The 22022-nt window shown below is 45.4% G+C and overlaps 3 protein-coding genes across 14 annotated transcripts in view; 2 read left to right on the top strand and 1 right to left on the bottom strand.

The window, feature by feature from the left end:
• CMSS1 (cms1 ribosomal small subunit homolog) overlaps positions 1-22022 on the bottom strand; it is a 180679-nt gene that overhangs the window by 14052 nt on the left and 144605 nt on the right. For 6 of the 10 annotated variants that reach the window (XM_088668186.1, XM_060273730.2, XM_088668181.1 and 3 more), the window contains one exon: positions 1636-1736. In XM_088668186.1, coding sequence (XP_088524312.1) covers positions 1636-1665 — 30 coding nt within the window. In that variant the 5' untranslated portion in view covers positions 1666-1736. Of the gene's footprint in view, positions 1-1635; positions 1737-6468; positions 6519-7828; positions 7923-14256; positions 14361-22022 lie in introns of all 10 variants that reach the window. The other 4 variants (XM_088668180.1, XM_088668184.1, XM_088668183.1 and 1 more) reach the window with 4 other exon arrangements.
• FILIP1L (filamin A interacting protein 1 like) overlaps positions 6243-22022 on the top strand; it is a 156823-nt gene continuing 141043 nt past the window's right edge. For all 3 annotated transcript variants that reach the window (XM_088668178.1, XM_088668176.1, XM_088668175.1), the window contains exon 1: positions 6243-6920. The gene's annotated coding sequence lies outside the window, so the exon portion shown is untranslated. The remainder of the gene's footprint in view (positions 6921-22022) is intronic.
• On the top strand, positions 9608-11627 carry LOC148685995 (uncharacterized). The gene is made up of 2 exons (XM_088668188.1): positions 9608-10596; positions 11498-11627. The coding sequence occupies exons 1-2, from the start codon at positions 9736-9738 to the stop codon at positions 11534-11536; spliced, it is 900 nt and encodes a 299-aa protein (XP_088524314.1). The 5' UTR covers positions 9608-9735; the 3' UTR covers positions 11537-11627.

Here is a 22022-nt window from a genome sequence, read left to right as displayed (position 1 = left end):
CTTGGCATTAATTATATAGGCTATTGAGTGAACAAGAAAAATGCACTCAGAAAGTGATTGTTGCTGCACTGTTTGCGAATGACCTTTTCTCAATGTATAATCATGTCCTGTGCCTTACAAAACATCACATGACGGGTTTTTTTTTGGAGGGGGTGTACATTTAAAGGAACATATTGAAAATCTGTTTCTGCACCCTGCCAGTTTAAGAGTATCTAACTCTACCCTTCACAGTTTTCGCTTTATTTGAGGCCAAGAAGGGTCACAATGATTAGAAGCGATCCGCAATGGAATAAAGCAACTTTGAACATAGGAAGCCACCCACGGTCTGACCCTTATCTGACCCACGGTCAGATAATTTGGATACAGCAGCGACATTGAGAAGTGATGTGTATATGGTTATTGGGAATCAACAATTTGTTGGCAGAGCCCTCCCCACCTGGCCTGCACTTCCAGAGGGAAAGGCCAGGGGTCTGTTTGAACCATACATTGTTAGCCATTGCTGCCTGAAGGTGATGCTGCCTTCCAGAAGCAGTACCAAATGTTCCACCCAGCCATCTTTCCCAAGGGAAAGGCTACATGGGACAAGCATGCCCTGTTATGTGCCACTTCCCATTGGTGCTCCGAGCGCCTTCAAGCAGTGGCAGCCAATGACAACCCTGTCTGCTTCTCTTCTTCCAGAGGAAGAGGCCTTCCTCCCAACTTTGGGAATGGTGGAGAATCGCTACAAAACTCCTTGGACAATCCTACCCCCCCCCTCCAGCTTTGAAGTGCTCATCACACTCATCAGAGGGCAGTGCCACGTTCAGCACTGTGAGCGTATTTGCCGAAGTCTAACTTTTGGCAATGGCACATGCAAAGTTCCTGGAAGAACGGGTTTTCAGACTCGTCTTCAAAGCAACAGTTTTGTGTTTTTTTTAAAAAATCTGCTCCCCTTGCCTTCCAGACATTGAGATGTCACCAACTCAAAAATATAGTGTTCTAAAAGAAAGCTTTGATGCAGAAAATCAGCTTGAACAGGCTGAAACAGCAGTATACACTAAAACGTAACAAATTAATTGAAATGGCAGTCAGGTTTTCTTTTAAACAATTTTTTTTGTTGCTTTTAGCCAACGGCCTTTGCAAAATAGGCAGTCAGCATACAAGATGTCTGGCAGTATGTCTTGATAAATTCCACACCTGCTACTGTACCTTTTGGTAATGATATGTTTGTCCCCATCTGTCCACTCAAAAATAAATTTGGATTTTTCAAGTGCTCCAATTTAAGATGCAAAATACTTTAAGAGGTCTTTGCAGTTTTTGACAAGATGCTTCATAGTCTGCACTGCTTTTTTCTAGTGCTGTAACTCTAAAGAAACTTTCACAACCTAGTGCCCTCTGGATGTTCTGAACTACAATTCCCATTCGCAGCAGACAGCATAACTGTGGACATTTGCACACTGTGGTCACTAAACTGGTGATAGATAAAATGCTGAACTGTAGAGCTGGCAACCAAGTACCAACTAGTAGAGTTGCTATAGACCCAGAAACGCAAGTATTTGGATTCAACCTAGCAAGCAGCACAGAAATTCCATTGCCCACTTTTCATTATGCATCATCTTTCTCTGCTTGGTAGTCATGAGAATAAAACCAACTAACCTGTTTTCTTTTCTTTGAAGTAGGTGGCATAGGGGTTGTATATTGCTGCTCTGTTTTACTTGTGCCAGCACATTCTTCCGAAGAGGCATCAGGTGACAGACCTAAAGACAAAAGTAAATCTCAAAAACATATCCACTGTCCTGCATTCTGATCAAATGAGACTGATGCAATTGTTTCCTCCAGTAGTAAACTTGGGGGCTTGAGGGCCTATCAGTTTGGATGTGCAATGCCTCCTCCACTGGCCAAAAAGAAAAAGAAAAGAAAAAGCTAGTGGCTTTTACATATTCTTGGGGCATGATGGTTGGGGGGAAGGATTTCATTCCCTGCACTGTACAAGGAGGGGGGTTGGGAGATGGAAGGAATACCAGTTAATCAGATTCCAGAGGAACACTCAAGATGATCCAGAGGTTCAAAAATCACTTGCAATGCAGCATTTACTATGCACTGGAATATATTTGTATTGCTCTATCCAGGTATCCATATGCTGAGTCAACTGCTTCCCAAGATACCCACTGTATACTGAAACCTAGAGACTTTGTACTGTCTATACTAGAGCTTGCCAAGAAAACCTGGCGGCTAACTTTAACATTTCTTTATAAATCCTGACTTGGCATGTTCAGAAAGCGGAGAGGGAGGTGCCCCCAAAGCAGAGTCATAAATGGCCTCTTCTCCTGTATCTGCTTGTATATTGCTCATTATAGAACTCTAAAAGTAGACAAATGGCTTCCAGGATACAACTTTGCAAACAATGCACCACCTGTTAACTGCCCATCTTTACTTTGGAACTGGATTGCAGTATGCAATACCCCTTTTCAGCTTGGAATGACACAATTAAGTTCAGCATCTTGCTGGGATAGCTCAGTTGGCAGAGCATGAGAGTCTTAATCTCAAGGTCATGGGTTCAAGCCCCACATTGGGCAAAAGATTCCTGCATTGCAGGGGGTTGGACTAGATGACTCCCGGGGTCCCTTCCAACTCTACAATTTGATGGTTCTAATTACATGAATCTGAGGAAGACACCCCATAGCAATATATTAAATGCTTCCTGCTCCTGTGCAAACTTTCCCCAGTTCAAATGCATCTTTGCAATAAACAGTTATTTAATCTGGAAGAAATATCAGGACTGAATCCTGGTTTTGAAAGGTATTATTTACAGTTTAAATGGCTAAAAATTGCTATATGCTGCACAGACTTAAAACAACAGCCACCCAAAACAACCTATGCCTCTGGGCTTAACATCTAACTGACATGATTAAAAAAAGAAAAAAAAGGAGAGAAAAACTCTCTCAGGTAAAAAGGTAAAGGTAAAGGGACCCCTGACCATTAGGTCCAGTCGTGACCGACTCTGGGGTTGAGGTGCTCGTCTTGTGTTATTGGCCAAGGGAGCCGGCGTGCAGCTTCCAGGTCATGTGGCCAGCATGACAAAGCCACTTCTGGCGAACCAGAGCAGCACATGGAAATGCTGTTTACCTTCCCACCGGAGCGGTACCTATTTATCTACTTGCACTTTGACGTGCTTTTGAACTGCTAGGTTGGCTGGAGCTGGGACCGAGCAACGGGAGCTCACCCCGTCGCCCAGGAAAGGAAGGAGAAAAAGGGCAGCTTGTTTTTCAGATAAGGGGAAGGAGTAGGTCTTGCTGGGCCATCTCGCCTGCTGCAGCCAGGTAAAAAGGTGATATTCAGTTTCTATTTGTTCTTTGTTCCACCATGAAATTCATACTGGCATATAAACGGCTCAGGACCGCAATACCTCAAGGACCACCTCGTTCCATATGAACCTATCCGGACCCTGAGATCATTTTCTGAGGCCCTTCTTCATGTGCCTCCTCCTCGAGAGGTCTGGAGGGTGACAACACAAGAACGGGCCCTTTCTGCAGTGGCTCCCTGTCTGGGGAATGCTCTCCCCAAGGAAGTTTACCTGGCGCCTTCATTATACACCTTTAGGTGCCAGGCAAAAACGTTCCTGTTTAACCTGGCCTTTGGTTGATTAAATTGACATCCTATGCCCCTTTAAAATGAGTATGTGTGGGGAGGGGGAGTTATTGGGTTGTTATTTTTATTTTGATTATGTATTTTGTGGTTTTATATCCTGATTTTATTCTGTGAACTGCCCTGAGACCTGTGGGTATAGAGTGGTATATTAATAATAATAATAATAATAATAATAATAATAATAATAATAATGTCCCAGATTGTCTCTCACTCCAAGCTGTGGCTAGACCTAGACCTGCTTAGCTTCAGCAAAGCTGCTGCATTATTTGCCTTCAGACCCCGAGAACATACGGATGGGCTAATTTAAGTACTAGTATTACAAGGAAAGACATTTTTGGATAAGTACAACGCTGATTTTTGACATATAATACCAGCTATGTGCCTCAACCTAGAGTTCTAGGCATACTGCAAGGTACTCCAGGGCAATGTGTGCAGGAGTCCCCATTAATTTGAACAGAGGTAGGTGGCGCTCTGTGCGGAAATGAATGGAAAAGCCATGTGTGCAAGACAAGCTCTGCCTGCAGTTTGCAATAGATCCATAGGAGCAGGGCAAGTTCATAACTGGCACTTTCTAAACAGTTTCCTAGGGCTCAACTATATTGACAGAATAAAAAAGGCAGAAAATATGTTCTGACATAAGCAATTATATAATATTAGCACTGACTAATCACTTCCAGGCAGGGATATTCAGGGTTTTAAAAAATATGCTGAAGTTGGGAAATGATTCAAGTCCTCCTACATATATTTGTTTTGGTCCCTGCAATGACCATGACTTACATGCTTTCCATGTGGTACATTTGCACAACAAACCAGCTAGTCATACTTTGAGGGGCTACTTCATGGTATAGACAGATGTCAGTTTGAGTAGGGTTCCCCAAACTGTGGCCCATGAGCTTCCATTGAGGTGGTCCACGGAATGTCCATATCATTTTAATTTTTATTGCTTCTTTTATTTCCTTTAATGTATTATAAGTGATATTGATGTGGAGACAAGCATTCATTCATTCATACATGGTGCATTACAAAACAAATCAGTGCAGATCGCCCTAAGTTTAATATTTCCCAGCAACACTAAACAAACAAGCAAACATACAAAAGAGGCGGGGAATACTTGGGAACAGCTGCAATCGCAGAGGTTCAGAGAGTAATTAAGTCTGCATTCCATTGTAAGACTCTTGGAAACTGCAGACTTTGGGGCTCCAACACCAAGCCCAGCTTTTTCGCCCTCCTGATCCCAGGTTTTGTTTAATATCCAGCTTTATGGAGAAGTTAAAAGCTTACTCATTGTTTCCTGACATTATGGTTGGTCTTAATAAACCTTTTTTGGTTTTTGGATTCCACCTCCCCCACCCCAAAGGATCAACACAGCTACCTATGTCTTTTGTCTGCTTTAAATAGAGGTTAACATACTTACCCTTCATTCCCCCCCCCCCCCGTCAAAAACATTTATATCCCACTTTTCCTCAACAAGACCAAGGTGGCCAACAACATACCGGTAAGGTAAAGCAATAATGTAACAATTTTAAACACAATGTCACGGCTATAAATACAACGAAGCAGCCATAATATACTGAAGCAGCATAACAAAAACACTATAGCCATAAAAAATAATTTAGTTTAACTAAATTCACTTCAAAAAGAGGACAGCCATTTATTATCCCCAAACCCTTCTTAAAAAGGAAGGTTTTGACTGTCTTGCAGAAAGCCATTAGAGAGGGGTAGAGGCAGGTACCAGAGCTTGAGTACAGCTACAAAAAAACCTGTTTCCTGGTCCCAAATAGATATATTTATGGCGTATTTGGGATACACAAGAGGGCTTCTGACATGATCTCATGGGCAGGTTCACACAGGAGAAAGCAGTCCCTCCTACCTCTTGCTCAGCTTCTAAATTATTTGATAAATTGCAAGGTTGGGGAGAAACTCATCAGTGCCCATGGTTGAGAACAGTAAATCAAAGCATCTGCATAATCCAAGGGCCTGCAAACCACATGCTTACATTACTCATACTTCTTCTCTGAAGGTTGTACTTTAGATCCCTCTCAACTCCCACTTTACAGAGAACAATTCTCAACTTTAAGGTATTCTCTGTTTGAAGGGCTGTCTAGCCCAAGTCCAGTTTAGAGATTAAGAACCACAGGAAGGGAGTGCGCCGACCTTGAAGTCACCCACCAACAGTTATACCATCTGAACAGCGGACTCAGCAAGCACACAGTTCATCAGGTCATGGTCTTCCATATCATGATGAGAGGCATTTCTGTATAAAGCAGCTTCCTGCAAATTGGTGTTCTACAGATGTTTGGGGCTCCAGCTCTCGTCAGTCTCAACCAGCACGCTCAATGGCCAGGGATAATGAGATAATGAGAGCTGTAGCCCAAAATATCGGGAGGACACCAGCTTGGTAGAGGCCAGTTTAAATTATAGTAATTATTTCTAGACCAGCATCTATACATATAAATTAGCATATGCAAATGTTTGCAACCCTGTGTCCTCTCTGTGTGCGAGGCCTCCCCCCCCTTTTTTTTCTTTTGGCAATGACTAAGCAACCACCCTAGGAATGGTTTCTTATCAAGCAGGGTAATTTTCCATGCTCTCAAGCTACATACAGGGGCAGCACTAATATAAACTGTAGCACAGTCAAATTAGCATCTTGTTTTGACTAAATGGGAAATGCAATGGGCTTCTCCACTGGGAAGTTTCCCCTTTCTTCCAGGCTTAATAAAGCAGAAGGGGGGGAGGGGAGAATACTGGAAGCAGACATTCCTCTGAGAATACCCCTTTAAAAAATTTGCACACAGACAGAAATTAAGCAGGATGCGGTTGCGATACAGATAGCGCCCATACCTGGCTTGCTGCAAGCAGATGTCTGCTACTTGCATTATGTCCTATCTCCTCTGCAAAGAATGACAAGAGGAGAGGTCAGCTTTCCAACAAGGTCAGTATTTGGAGAGCGAAGCATGGAAAGTGGGTTGCGTTATATTTAGAGTTTGGTCTAAATCAGTGCCAGTGTTGGCCCCCCCTCCCATCTCTTCTTTGCAGTGCTGTCTCTCAGGTCCCTGGATCTTACACTGCTGGATCTAAACCTACCCAATACAAAGGGAGGGGAACTGATCCAAAGCTTCCAAAAAGAGCAAACTCTGTGGCTTTTTGAAATGAGTGCTCTGGGTGCTCAGAAGATAAAGCTCAAGTAGAATTTCACTTCTGTAAAGAGACATTTTTATTTGCTGACCTGGATTTGTCCTTTGTGAAGGGGCGGAAAAAAGGAAATTAGCCAGGAAGCTGCCTTCTCAAATATGGTAAGGTTTTCTATTCTAATGTCATTTTAGAGAAATTGTTGTGTGGCTGTTCAGTGTAACAAATTGTACAATATTTGCCTTTAGTGTGAGGTTTCCAAATAGAAATGAGAACAATTCTGCTTTGGATGTAATCTTGTTTATTTGATTAGAAATATACAGGTTTCCTATCCTATTGTGTAAATAATACACAAAATAATTATCTGCCAAAGTTCATCCCTGTCTATAAACCTTCACTGATTGGCAGGAAAAATATTAATAGATATGGAAATATTATGTCACTAGAATCCTCGGGTAGAGGAAATAAAGTGCATGTCTGTGCATATAGATTATGTCTTATTACTTTTGAACAGGTATAGCTTTTCAGCTACAACATCGGTTTCATGGCAGGTAACAACAGATCTGAAGCAAATAATACCATCAGAGGTGTTTTAGGTTGTGAGGTGTGTGGCATCTGCTACCTCATCCTTTCCCCTTCTGCCCCAGACTTCACCACCTCAACCTGACCAGTGATTCCTAGGATAATGTCTACTCTGTAATACATTCTCAACTAAACAATGCTAGATACTGCAGTTCTATGAAGTGGCTAATATCTCCAAAAAGAAACAAAAAACAAAGCCTTTGCAGCTCTTTATGGAAGCTGTGACGGTTGAATCAGTTTAAAACAGAGTTTAGTTTTTTGGTGCTGATGTGTCTCAAAGAATCCACTATTTTGGAACTTCACAGCTTTCCATTATGATTTTCACTGCTATGGTTCTTTAATTACTTGGCTCACTTGGACCCAAGCATTTGCTCTGAAAGGGCAAGGGCAATGCAATGGCACACATGCACACCAGAGAGTCCTTCCTTTCTTCAACTGGGTTTGAACTGCTTCAAGGGCCATGAGCAACAGTTCAGGCATCATTTGTTACCATTGTGGTAGTTCCCACAGAAAATTGTTAAGATGGAGAAACGAAACAGCTGGTATTTAAAGGTCAATGAGTTGGTTAGCACCCAGTCTTCATCCTGTCCAAGGCAAATGAGAATTCAGCAGTGAAACTTCAATTCCAGAATAACAGTTTGATTCAACGCATGAGAGAAGGGTTCCTATAAGGGGATTTCTTCCATGATGCCTCATCATTGGAATATCTTAGGCAAACTACAAAATTACAGTGGATCCCCTTACCACCACACCCTCAGATAAGGTGAGACATATTTTAAACGAGAGTTAATTTCTCATATGTATGATTGATGCTATGCCTTACTTCTTCCACAACAAAATGGGCAAAGTAAATACTCAAAATGCTGTGGTGTGACATCTTGGTATTTAATGGGCATACTGAACTTATTATTTAAGTTTACTAAGTGGGCATACAGTTTAAAAGATTGTCAAGTATAATCCACTGGTTTACAAATGCTAATCCATTGGTTATATGGATCTCACCCATTGTAATAAAGCCAGTAATCTTGTATAATAAGGCAATCTTCTTTCCATTTGTTCTTGTGAACTACCTAACGTCTCCTGAATGCTACCGCAGCATTATAGCAAAAATGAATGAGTGAGGAAGAGGCCCTTGGCGGGATCTTGTATGGCACTTCTAATGCTGTTTAGCAACATCGCTGAATAAACCTTAACCAGTAGCAGTGTGTGTAGCGAGCTGGAGTTGCCCTCCAGACACAAGCATCACTGCTGCTTACTTGGACAGGGCTGAGATTGGTCAAGGCAGCAACAAGACTGGGACTGTGCAGGTGCATCCTAAGAAGCACCAAGTTGGTCGGGGCATTCTCAGTGCTGTATTAGCACAGCCTCAACCTCACCATCATTCTGTCCCACCTGAGCCCTGTCCAGGTAAGCAGCAACATGCTTGTGTGGGGAGGGTGGCTCTTCCCCACCACACATGCTGCTTACTGGCCTTAACTATTATCCTGAGTATGTTTTGCAAATTTTAAAATACATTGGTGGAAAATAGGGATCATAGAATCATAGAATTTGGAAGAGACCACAATAATCCCCTGCAATGCAAGAATCTTTTGCCCAATGTGGGATTAAGAGATTCATGCTCTTCTGACTGAGCTATCTTAAAACTATGTAAGTCTGATGTTGGTTCTTCCCCAATCTATCTTGCGTGAAACATTAACTACAGAATTCATATCGCATGCAGAATAGCCTGCAAGTGGCACTATGACCAAGTCCCACAATGCCATCAATGGCTACATGTCCTGGATGGGAATGGGAAGTTTTTCCAGGTGATTGAGTAGTGACAGGACTGGAGCAAAAATAGGCCCACTGAAAAGAAAGAGGGAGAATTGGCAGCCAAAGTTTAAGAAAAGAAGGTGTTATGTACTGAGCCGAATCCTAGAACAATAGGATTCAGAATCAGCGGGAGCTACCCAATCCAACTCCAGGTGGAAGTGAATCCGCAACCTGATTGGCCTGCTGGAGCAGCCAATCAGGCGGCTGGCAGAAGTGAATCTGCTACCTGATTGGCCTGTAGGAGCAGCCAATCAGGCTGCAGGCAGAAGTCAATCCACAATATAATTGGCCCACAGGTGTAGCCCTGAAGTAGCCAATCATGCAAGGCCCATTGTGTAAATAATGTATATAAGCAGATGGTTTTGGGAAAAGAGCCACTCGTCTTCTCTTCTCCTCCTTGATGACTATGAGCTGAATAAAGAGCATGAAATTCACTCTCGACTCCGAGTATATTTCACTGGCGACGAAGGTGGGATCCTGCTGAGCTGACCGCCACCACGCACTGCACCGCAGCACCGCCACCTGCTGCACCGCTGCATCGCACCGTGCATCCAGGCTTCAGCTCCAGGACCCAAGGAACCCAGAATGGCAACCGACAGCAGCTTCTCACCATTCAAACCAGCATCAGGAGACTGGGAAGGGTACGCCGCCCGTTTCAACTTCCTCCTGCAAGCGAAAGAAGTCACCAACGATGCCATGAAGAGGGCGACATTCTTCAGCGTCTGTGGAGAGGAGACGTTTGAAATCGCCCGGGCTCTCCTTGCACCTAGAGATGTCGCTACCGTCTCTTACAAAACAATAATGGAACGGCTGAAGGAGCACTTCTCACCACAGCCCTCGGTGGTAGCTTGCCGAAATGCCTTCTACGCAAAGCGGCAAGCCCCGGGGGAAACCATAACTGGGTTTGTGACCTCCCTCCGCCAAGCCGCCCGGTTATGCAACTTCTCAGAATTGGAGAACATGCTTCGTGACCGCCTCGTCGGTGGCCTGAGGGACGAGATGTTGCAACGACGCCTCTACGCCAAAAAAGACCTCACGTTCCAGATTGCTCTGGAGGAAGCCCTGGCAACCGAAGCCGCCGAGAGGTCAACGCAAGAGGCACGACCGGCCCCGCCATCCCAACCGAGGGTCTACCACGAAGACCTCACCGACGAATCCGAATCTGACAGGGAGGAAGTACACAGAGTACAGCGGCGCACTCAAGCAGCACACACACCACAGCAGCCTCGACGAGGAGGGAACTGTGCAAGCTGCGGGGAGAACCACGAGAGGAGGACCTGTCGTTTCCGCAACGCAGAGTGCAGGCAGTGCAGAAAATTAGGACACATCGCCCGGGTGTGTCGGGCTCGACTCACGCGTCGACAAGCATCAGATGACCGACCCAGGAGCCCCAGGTCACACGGCACCATGCACCAAGGCAACTCGACGGAGATCACGGACTATCAGGTATTACAGTTGCCCCATCCCAGCACAGAGAAAATTTATATAGAGGTACAGATAGAGGGAGCCCCATGCCGCATGGAGCTGGACACGGGTTCAACTCTATCCATAATCTCGGCCCGAACATTAAGGGAACTGTGCCCTAATGGGGGTCCCAAACTAAGGCCGGCCCCATTCACCCTCCGGGACTTCCAGAAACGTAAGGTCCCTACTATGGGGGTGGGAACCTTCAGGGTGCAATATCGAGGGTGAAAGCAACAATTGGACTTGCTGGTAGTTAAGGGCCCCTACGTTAGCTTACTGGGACTGGCATGGTTTGGACCTCTGGGGCTAGCCGTTACCGGGGTGAACCGCACTAGCTTACAAGTGGACGTGGACGCCATATGCAAAGAGTTTCCAGGGGTTTTCGATGGGGCATTGGGACGATATACAGGACCCCCCATTGCCCTACAGCTAGACCCCGCTGTACGACCCATCAGGCACAAGGCCCGCCGGGTCCCGTTCGCCCTGAAACCCCGCATAGACGAGGAATTGGACCGGCTCGTGGAGCAAGGAGTGCTGGAGCCGGTGCCCAACGCCCCCTGGGAAACTCCAATTGTCACACCCGTCAAGCCTAACGGTTCGGTCCGCATCTGTGCAGACTACAAATGCACCATAAACAAGGCTCTCACAGCCCATGCATACCCAGTGCCAGTGGTCAGCCATGTCCTCGCCACCCTGGCTGGGTCAAAAATCTTTGGCAAACTGGACTTGGCCCAAGCGTATCAACAGTTGCCTGTGGACGAAGCCACAGCAGAGGCCCAGACGATTGTGACGCACAGAGGGGCATTCAGAGTAAAGCGGCTGCAATTTGGCGTTAGCGTGGCACCAGGCATATTCCAGAATCTAATGGACTCTCTCCTTAAAGGGATTCCTGGCGTCACCCCCTTCTTCGATGATGTACTGATCGCCGGGCCCACACCAGAGGAATTTGAGGACCGCCTCCGCTCCGTCCTGCACCGTTTCCAGACGGCGGGCCTCAAGGTGAAGCGGGAAAAGTGTTTACTGGGAGTGCCGCAGGTGGACTTTCTGGGATTTAAGGTGGACGCAGAAGGGGTCCATCCAACCGGTGACAAGGTACGGGCCATTTGTGAGGCCCCAGCGCCCAAGAGCAAGCCCGAACTTCAGTCATTCTTGGGACTATTGAACTTTTACCATGCCTTCCTTCCCCATAAGGCAGCGGTAGCGGAGCCCCTACACAGACTCCTAGATAAAAGGGCCCCTTGGGTGTGGGGCCAGCGACAAAGGGCCGCATTCCAGGCAGTCAAGGACTTGCTCGTCTCGAACTCGGTCTTAGCACACTTCGACGAGAGGCTGCCAGTGGTGCTGGCATGCGACGCCTCTCCCTATGGCATCGGCGCTGTCCTGGGACACCAACTCCCGGATGGAAGAGAGGTGCCGGTGGCATACTTCTCCCAGACGCTTGCTGCAGCCGAACGAAACTACTCACAGATTGACAAGGAGGGTCTGGCAATCGTGAAGGGCGTAAAAAAATTCCATGATTTCTTGTACGGGCGGCCCTTTACCATAGTGACTGACCACAAGCCGTTGCTTGGCCTGTTTGCCCCTGAGAAGCAGACCCCCCAAGTGTTGTCTCCACGTGTCCTCAGGTGGTCAATTTTCCTTGCCGGCTACCAGTATGCACTAATCCACCGCCCTGGGAAGGCGATGGGCCACGCAGACGCCCTCAGCAGGCTACCACTACCAGAAACAGGCCCCGACCCAGCGCCTGCGCAAGAGGTTATGACCCTGGAGCTGCTTCCCGACCGACCCATTCAGGCACAAGAAGTTGCGCACCATTCCACAAAAGATAGGGTCATCTCCCGGGTCCTGGACTGGGTGTGGCGAGGATGGCCCAGCAGCAGCCCCGGGCCAGAATTCGCTGGCTACACAAACCGCAAACATGAACTGTCGGCCCACAAGGGGTGCCTGTTATGGGGAAGCAGGGTTGTTGTTCCCCAGCCCCTCCGCAAAAGGGTCCTCACAGCCCTACACGAGACACACCCAGGGGTAGTGAGGATGAAGGCCCTTGCCAGGAGTTATGTGTGGTGGCCGGGGATTGACAGAGAGATAGAGGTCTGGGTCCAACACTGCCAGACCTGCCAAGAATCCCGCCCGGATCCCCCTAGGGCCCCAGTCCAGCCCTGGGAGTCCGCCCGACATCCATGGTCACGCTTGCACGTGGACTTCGCTGGCCCCTTCCAGGGAAAAACATTCTTCATAGTGGTGGATTCCTACACCAAATGGCTGGAGGTCGCACTGGTACCATCCACTTCTACGGCGGCAGCCATCCGGGTACTACGTAAGCTGTTTGCGACCCACGGGCTCCCTGACACCCTCGTCTCGGACAATGGAACCGCATTCACGTCAGAGGAGTTCCAGACCTTCACAGCGCAGAACGCCATCCGCCACATCCGCTCAGCACCATTCCACCCTGCCACCAATGGCCAAGCGGAGCGCATGGTGCGGACCACCAAGGACAGCCTCCGCCGCATGACACAAGGGGACTGGGAATACCGCCTTGCCGCATTTCTTCTAGCACAGCACAGCACCCCAAGCACAACGACGGGCCGGAGCCCAGCTGAATTACTAATGGGCCGGCGCCTTGCAACTAGACTGGACCGACTTCACCCCGACAGAGCTCAGGATGAGGTAGTGGTGGGGAAAGGCAGGAACCCCCGGACATTTGTGGCCCAGGACCCAGTGTATGCAAAGAATTTTGGGGCAGGCCCAGCATGGGTACCCGCCACAGTCACCAAGGTGACCGGTCCCGTGTCGTACGAGGTACTAACGGAAGGGGGGCAATGTTGGCGCCGCCACTGCGACCAGCTACGGCGACGATTCCCAGGAGGAACCCGGGAGGAGAGCGGGACAGAGGGGTCCCAAGGGGACAGCAGGGCAGTGAGGCCTGTAGAGCGAGAGGGGTGGGCAGGGGAAGCAGAAGCAGTAGGCACAGAGGGGCGCCCCGAGGCTGGAAGGACACCGGAACCAGAGCTACAACCTAGTGGTTCAGTGGCGCCAGACCAGACAGCCCCGGCACAGCCAGCAGCCTCGGAACACGAGCCAGAACCAGAACCCCTGACCAAGGAACACCCCAGGCCACAACGCACACGGAGGCGGCCAGCAGACCTTGGGGACTACGAATGCAACTTCCCGGGCAGGACTGGAACTTAGAGGGGAGGGGTGTTATGTACTGAGCTGAATCCTAGAACAATAGGATTCAGAATCAGCGGGAGCTACCCAATCCAACTCCAGGTGGAAGTGAATCCGCAACCTGATTGGCCTGCTGGAGCAGCCAATCAGGCGGCTGGCAGAAGTGAATCTGCTACCTGATTGGCCTGTAGGAGCAGCCAATCAGGCTGCAGGCAGAAGTCAATCCACAATATAATTGGCCCACAGGTGTAGCCCTGAAGTAGCCAATCATGCAAGGCCCATTGTGTAAATAATGTATATAAGCAGATGGTTTTGGGAAAAGAGCCACTCGTCTTCTCTTCTCCTCCTTGATGACTATGAGCTGAATAAAGAGCATGAAATTCACTCTCGACTCCGAGTATATTTCAGAAGGGATGGAAAGAAGTGAGTGAAAAATGGTGGTTTTAAACAATGGCAGGGGTTTGAGTAAATTACCTTCATTGCATGGTGGTACTATGGAATATGTGAGAGTTCTGAATTCTTCATCTCTCTCACATGAGGCAGCAGAAGAGGAAGAGGTTTGAGCAAAGGGAGGAACACTGAAAGGAAAAGAAGTGGCTGTTTTAAACAATGCTAGGAGTGGGGTGGGGCAGTTTAGAACAATCTTGAGTGTAGCAAGGAGGAGTTTGGAAAGGCTCTGTTGTATTAGCATTTGGTGTCTGCTTCTGCATTGTACCCATCTCTGCTATTTCTCCTGTTTCTTCTCCGGTTATAACATTTTTTCCTTTAAAAAAAAAACCAAACAAACCCTTAATGGCTTCAGAAATGGAGTTGGAAAGGTGAAAAGTGAGCTTAGTAGTTGTGTGGGGTAGGAAGGGGGAGCTCTAGGGGGTTAATGTGATCGAGTGCTCGGGGAGTTGGGAAGCAGAGTGAGCAGCCCCCAGATTTAAAATAAAGAGGATTCTGGTTTTTATTTTTAGAGGAAGGGTAGACACACTGTAATTTATGTGAAGCACATCTATGACACACCATCAACTACCATAATTCCAGGTTCCTTTCCGCTTCTAAGCCACCTGCTACAAAATTCATTTCCAAAATAGGTTACACCAGTCTATAAAGGTATAAAAACTGATACTCACGCAAATCATGCCAAACAAATTTAGGTTGTTCTTCCTTTGCTATTTCTGATGCTTACATTTTATTAAAGTTCTAAAGCAGGTGTACAACCAGTGCTTAAAGCAAAAATGCTGGATGGCTGTTCTAATCCTAACTCCCTCTAATAGCAAACTTAGCTGCTGCATGCCACCAGAGTTGCAGGTAAAATGAGGCCACTGAGAAACAAGAGAGAGATGGCAGCATATCTGGGGGAACCCCAAAGTGTGTACAACTTTTTTTAAAAGCAACAACAAGGGGGCAACACCTCCTGCAGTCCCACAAGGACTCAGCACGCTAAGCAGACATGGAATTTTATGTGGCTGTTGGGAAAGAAAGAAAAATGGGCCACGGGGGAAGTGGGATGCTGTGGCTGGAACACGGAACAGGAGCATTTTGGAGGAGGGGGGTATGTTGCAATAATATGTTGTAGGTCCCACTTGCTCCCTGTAATAGGGAACTCAGGTTGGTTGAGTGCCTGTGTTTGGAAGCAGAACAGGAGGTCGCCCAAAAATAGTGAAGTGGCTTCTGCATCCTTGAGTCTAACCTCTTTATCACTGAGCCCAATCCTAGTGTAAACTCTTCTCACTTGCTCAACTGTCTGTACCTGTAACTGTAGCTGCCCAATTTCAAGTGTGGTAGATGCAAAACATGCACTGCACTATGGTTGCGGTCAAAAACAGCTGCCAGTCTTACTGATAAATGACAGGAGTAAATCTGCAATACAGAGCACTAAGAGGCTCAGAGCTACATTGGAAAGAGTGGTACATTTCCTTCAGTGGTAGCTGATGTGAAAAAATATTTTCAAGGGAGATTTAACTGGAGAATAAATGGCTACTGTCTTTCCAAGCTGGCCCCTCCAAGAGGAACTGCAGCTTGAATGTGACAAGAGTCTGGAATGTCCCTCTAATTTCTCCACATGTTATATAAAAAAGATTGCGGATTTAAATAGAGAAGTGCGAAGGCCTAGAAAAGAAACAGCAGAAATGCCAGAACTTTGCTGAAGTACCCTTTCTAAGAACAGGGTATTTCTGGGCTCCTGCACCTGCCAGTGAAGTACAACTTAGGCAGCTCTGAGCTATATTGGTATATTTCATTCAGAGTTTCCTTGAAGAATTATTTTTAAACAGCTTCTCAAGTACGGAGAAGGGTCTCGTTGCATAAGGCAGCCATAAAACAGGTAGAATCCAAATCTCTGTGAATGCAAAGATTAAGGACATGTAGTTATTGTATATATTGTATGTAATACATAGCAGCAATTATTATTATTATTAGCCCCACCATCATTATACTCTGAGCAGTTTATGTATAGTTGGTAAAAAGTGAGCTGTAGGGGTTTCTTTTATAACTTAGGAATGAATGCCCTAGTTGTCATGTCGCACAACTGAGTGGCGGAAAGGCGATCTGACACAAAAGGGCTCTACTCTGATTCGTAAATGCTATTTCGCGTTTGCAAGTCAGACAGGATTGCATCCTTTATCATCACTAGCTCTAACTGCAAATGCAGCCATTGAGTGCCAACAAGGTTATAACCAAGAGGAACCCAGTGGGAAACAAGAGGGAAGTATCAACATGTTCAAGGAAACCCAAAACCTTTGCAAAAGTACAAATATATTGAGGGTGACAAAATATGAGGGGGCAACCACCCTGAAAACAACATGAAGTTCCAGAAAGGAAGGTGACCCTCAGGCTGAAAAATGATTCCTACCTCTACTCTATGAAATCAGGCTAGAAAGGGTCTAGGGACTGGATATATTCTTGCCTTAGCATCCAAAAAACAATTGCCAAAACCTGTCTCACAATAACTTGCCTGGCTTAATTTCTGTCTCCGTTTCCCAAGGAGCCCTGAGAGGCCCCTTATCTGTGAAGTGGTGTCATCATATTGTGCTGATGAGTAAATCTCCCAAGGCTGCAAACTCTGGGAGTGCCCTTCGGCTGCGGTTTTAGCGAAGTTTATGTTCTCATGAGCCCAGAATGAAATAATAGGTTCAAATAATTGTTTTGGGACAATTTACAGCAATGTCTTGTGGAGCGTATTTAAACCTCTTGCAAACCTCAAACGTTACCAAATTTTCTTTTGTTATTTAATCACGCCTATTAAGTAGGCTCTCAATACTCATTTCTGCTATAAATCTGCACGGTGACGTAGCTGCTAAACGCTCTGTATAAATTCAATTGCCAAATCCTTTTTTTGTTTTTGTTTTTTAAGTTCACATTTTATCAAAGGAACATTTAATTTCCCATTTTAAATAAGAGCTCTTTCCAAACCTCAGAGCTTTTAAAGAATTACTTAGGGAGCTGTTACTCAACTATTTATGATGTCATAACAAGCCATGCACATTCAAGGGCCACCACTAACTTAGGCTGTGTCTTCACTTGCGCATTACTCAAGGGCAGAGCTGAAATGAATACACATTGATGCCAAGTACCCTAAAAATGTACACAATAGCCTACTCTCGTCTTCTTTGTCTCCCTTCCCATCATCTGCAGTATGGGGCAAAATTGGACACCTAATGTCAACTTAGTTAAGTACCATGTATCAGTTCACAACTGAACTGCATCATGCTGTGCTCGTTTCAGCAAGTAAATATGTTTCTCAGAACATACAACTTAAAACACACCTTCCCTATCCTTAGGGGAAGGAATGTGGTGCACTAAGAGAGAATGTGCTTTGTAGGTGGAAGGTCTCACATTCAGTTTGTGGAATCTCTAGGTAGAGATGGGAATTGTATTCTAAAAAGATTAATAAATCTGAATCCCAGGACACTTTGGTCATGCCATTCTGTTATCTGAAAGGGGTCGTTTATTTCTGGGCATCAGCATGCGTGGTAAACTGTTTCAGCTTTAATAAAAAGATAACCCATTTCAGTTGCAAGGTGGATTATAAAACTTTTTGATAGGGCTTATGTGATCATACAGACGAACATCAGTTAGAAACTGACCAGCATAGTTAAGTTAGAGAAGGTGAGCAGCAGGGAAACAAAACTACAGAGAATAGCAGAGTGGGAGACACAATACCTTAACAAGAATAATTTTTGTTTTCTTTTTGGCTTTCTCCTCTACTGATTGTAAATTTAGAAAAATGTAGTAATCATTACTCTTTATATGTATTTTCCTCTTTTGTTTTCTTAACTTGCCCTATCTTATTAATGGAAAAGAAATGTAACTTAGAGGTGGCGTATATGTTTTGCATGCGTAACAGGTTCAATCCTTGGCATCTCCAGGTAGGGTTGGGAATGTCCCTTGTCTGAAACACTGGATAGCCATTGCCTGCCAGTATAGACAACATGGAGCTGGAATAACTTAGTTTATAAGGCAAGGTTTCTGCATTCCAAATTGTAAAACCAGTGGTTAAGTTGTTTAAGAATGTTGTCTGTTGTTATAACCTTAAATTATATTATACTTCTTTGAAGAAGCTGCATCTATTTTCTACAAACTTATTTAAAATAGCATTTTACCAATGGAAGATGAGGGAAAGATGCAGCCTGGGGGGAATCTTATTTCTTGCCAGCCATTTCTCTAATTTCCCCTGCTCCAATCTGACAGTGCTATGAATGTGATAGGCTACAATGGGATTTCCACTAAATAGTGTTCTACAAGTACTGTAATTGCTCATGGAACCAGGGCTTAGAGTGGATTCAGAGTGCAAAGTCAAAATAACAAAGCATTGAATTACTGTGGTAGGACGTGGTACTACATAGCCTTCCTACTTAGAAGCAGTTTATGCAGAGGTTTGCAAGCTCCAGCATTCAGGTTCCCCCCCCCCATTGCACTTCCAGCTGAGTGCTAAGTTCAAATTTCAGAGTAGCTGAAGTGATGAATTTAACACCTGCTATTTATGTTCAAGGTTAATACAAGGCTTAAAACATAACAATGTTCATGGAACCCACTGATCTACATGCCCTAGGACAATGAACAACAGTAGGAAATCTCCACCATATGGAGAGGTCAAAAGCACTGACCTCATGTGCTTAGGATGCCATGCCCAACACACACAAAATGCTTTCCTCCTCTTGTCCCTCATAGTTTTCTCCATCTCTTGTTTACACATCACATACAAGTGAGCTGTGGTAACTTCTGTATTGCAAAAGGCTTGACTTGAAGCAGACTAAGAGTCATTTAGGAAAATCTGCTGGTGTTAACTGTGCCGCAGCTCAGGCACGAGCTGATATTAAAAGAAGATGCTTGAGAATATTCCAGAGCAGTAATTGGTTGCTTGGTAATGGGAAGGTTGTTTAGCTATGAATAGGGGATGCCTTCAGTTATTGATTCTCAAAGTGGGGAATGAGCAACACAGAGAGGCATGCATGCTACCCTGAACTTCTGGGATGAAAGGAGGAATACAAATGTACTAAACAGATAAATAAAAAATGGGGGGGGGGCATGGGCAAGCACCAGAGAAAGCACAACCTCCCTTCCATTTCTTTCCCATCATGACTAGATCATGAGTCAGGAGGACAGTGTCAATGTACTGTCTTCTTCACTAGATGGAATGGAGTTGACTGCTGTGTGTCATACACTTCGTGTTGTCAATGGAGCTACCCTCTTCTTCCTCCACCCACCCTCACTAGTCATCTCCATGGACCAGAGATGTTGAAGCTGTGGGCCTCAGTCTAATCACAATGTTGCAAGGAGCCAAATATGACCTAGATGACCTCTGTCCCAAAGTAGAACCACCCACTAATGACTCTGCAGATCATCCAACAAAATCCAAACAGGAGGCCACAAGCCATCAGGTGAACATATAAACTTGCTTCTATATTGAGTTAAACCACTGCCCCATCTAATCCACTACTGTTGACTCTGACTGACCATGGCTCTCCAAGATATCAGGGCAAATGTCATTCTCCACACACACACTTGCTCAACCACTGAGCTGTGAACCATCCTCTGAGCTGTGGATTCTGTTCAGTGTCCCAAAGCCAAGCCAGGTTAGGCGGAAAGGAAATCAGATTAACAAAACCAAAACCCTGCCAGAAAAGATATCACAAAGGGTAATCAATATATTCACCCAACTCTGTTTTGAACCCAGAAGATTGGCAGCTAACATAAATACATGAAGACAGACCCAGGACTAAAGTGGCAGAGCAGAGGAAGGAGGGGTAGGAGAAGCTGGGGAAAGAATTACTCTGCTCCCTGTTGCTTGAAGAGAAGCAAGGATTTACCAACAGCAACTAAACCCTCTCTCCTGCAAGCCAATTACAATACTTTATTGTTACGATAACAAAAAGAGCTTCGGGATCTGACAGTGCCACCCCAGCAATCTAACATAGAACAAAGAGACCTGCATTGGCAGTCGCAACAGAATGGGCCCTTAATTTACTTGTTATAGGTTAGATATATCACTTAGCTGCATAGACTCCTTGCAATGTTAGGTTAGAAGTAGCTTTTTTACAAGTTAGCTTAGCATTGATTCTAGTCACCTTGCACCATCACAAAACAGAGGTACAGTATTTTACTAGGTGAAAAAGCTCTTCCTACTAGAGAACAGCACCAAAAAGAAAAAAATCATTAATTTTTATAAGGAAAGGGTGTCCGGCGTATATGTGGAGGGTAATGACAATTCCAGACCTTTCTGCAGAACTTATTAGCTCAGTTTGGGAACTCTCAACCCCTACAGATTAAAAAAGGGTTTCTATTGTCTTGGCATAACAAGTTTTGTGGGAGTTTTTTTTTTAATCTGGGGATTAGTGTCTCATTTTCCTATAAACAAAACCCACAGACACTGTGCAGAAATGTTGCTTTAAAATGTGTGAAACATACTGAGGTTTGCCAGCTGAACCTTGTGGGAAGGACCTGCATGATTTACTCTGATGCACACAAAGTATTTCAGCCATTTAAATGGAGAAACAACCTAGAGCCGTATCCTGCAATATGGGAAATATCTCCTCCACCACTATACACATCTTCCTTTGGGACCTTTCTACTGGCTCTAAGCCGCAGAATCTTAAGGACCATAACCTTCTTAAAATAATAGACGTGAACTTGTGCCCTCCAAAGAACCGCACTGCAAGAGGTAAGAAATGCAGACAAAGACACAAAACAAAACCCTTCTGGATAATTTAGCAGCAATTTATTCCTGTTCTATTATTCAGTAAGACTACTCAGTTCTATCTATCCGTGAGAGTCTTTCCCCATTGCGAGCAGCAGATGCAAGGGCAATTCTGCTTAGGATCATAGTGGAGGCAAAGGGTTAAAACTGCATTTCCTACCTCCCCCATGCCATTGCCCCAATCCAGCTCTCCCAATACAGCTGTTAAAGAAAATACAACTGCAAAGTGCCAAACTATTCAACAAATGTCATGTCCCATTTGGCCCATAGCTTTTGACATGAATCGGGGAGAGATCTAGTTCAAATCTTTGTTCAGCCACAAACCCTACTGGATCTCTTAACTTGTTGTGGAAATCAAAGGAGATCAAAGCCTTGAGCTCCATGGAGGAAGAGTATGGTAATGGTGGATATTATATGGTCCTCTTAATCAAGCATAGGCAAACTCGTAAATGATCAGTTTACGTCAGGTCCACGCAACTTGTGTGTCCCCCTAATGCAGTCCCAATAGGCATTTGTGGTAGTCCACCTGAGCCTTAACAAACCTCCTGTTTTTGTGACCTGCTTGGGAATCCAAAAACGAAGAAGCTGTTGAGTACCTGACAGGCCACAAGTTATGCAGGCCTGCTTGAAGCAGTAACCATCAATATATAATCAACTTCTCACACTCCCCCAGCTGTGGTGACCAAGGAGATAGGAAGCAACCATCCACCACCTATCATCACCAGCTTCATCTATTTGTGTTATCAAAACTAATTGTAGCCACCCTCCACACATCAACTCTCTTATTCAGGCAGAAAACGTTACACAGTGGGAAAGACTGCAAAGTAAGATAGAACTTGACAGCTCTATCCTTACCAGGTAGAAGTAACACTACAAAAGCACAAGCTTGCATGCTGCTGTGCTTGTGGAGATGAATAGGACCTGCTGTCTTGTCATTGTCACCGTGCAAGCAGCCATTTTTGCAACTGATAAACAGCTGACAGTAATAAACCAGGACAGTATTAAGTACACAAGATGGTCAGAAATACTTGGCAGAGGTCAGTTGATAATTGGATCA

The sequence above is a fragment of the Zootoca vivipara genome, chromosome 4 (assembly GCF_965207765.1).
Source record: "Zootoca vivipara chromosome 4, rZooViv2.hap1.1, whole genome shotgun sequence".
NCBI lineage: Eukaryota > Metazoa > Chordata > Lepidosauria > Squamata > Lacertidae > Zootoca > Zootoca vivipara.
The sequence above is the reverse complement of the archived record's forward strand: the minus strand, read 5'-3'. Positions and strand labels throughout refer to the sequence as shown.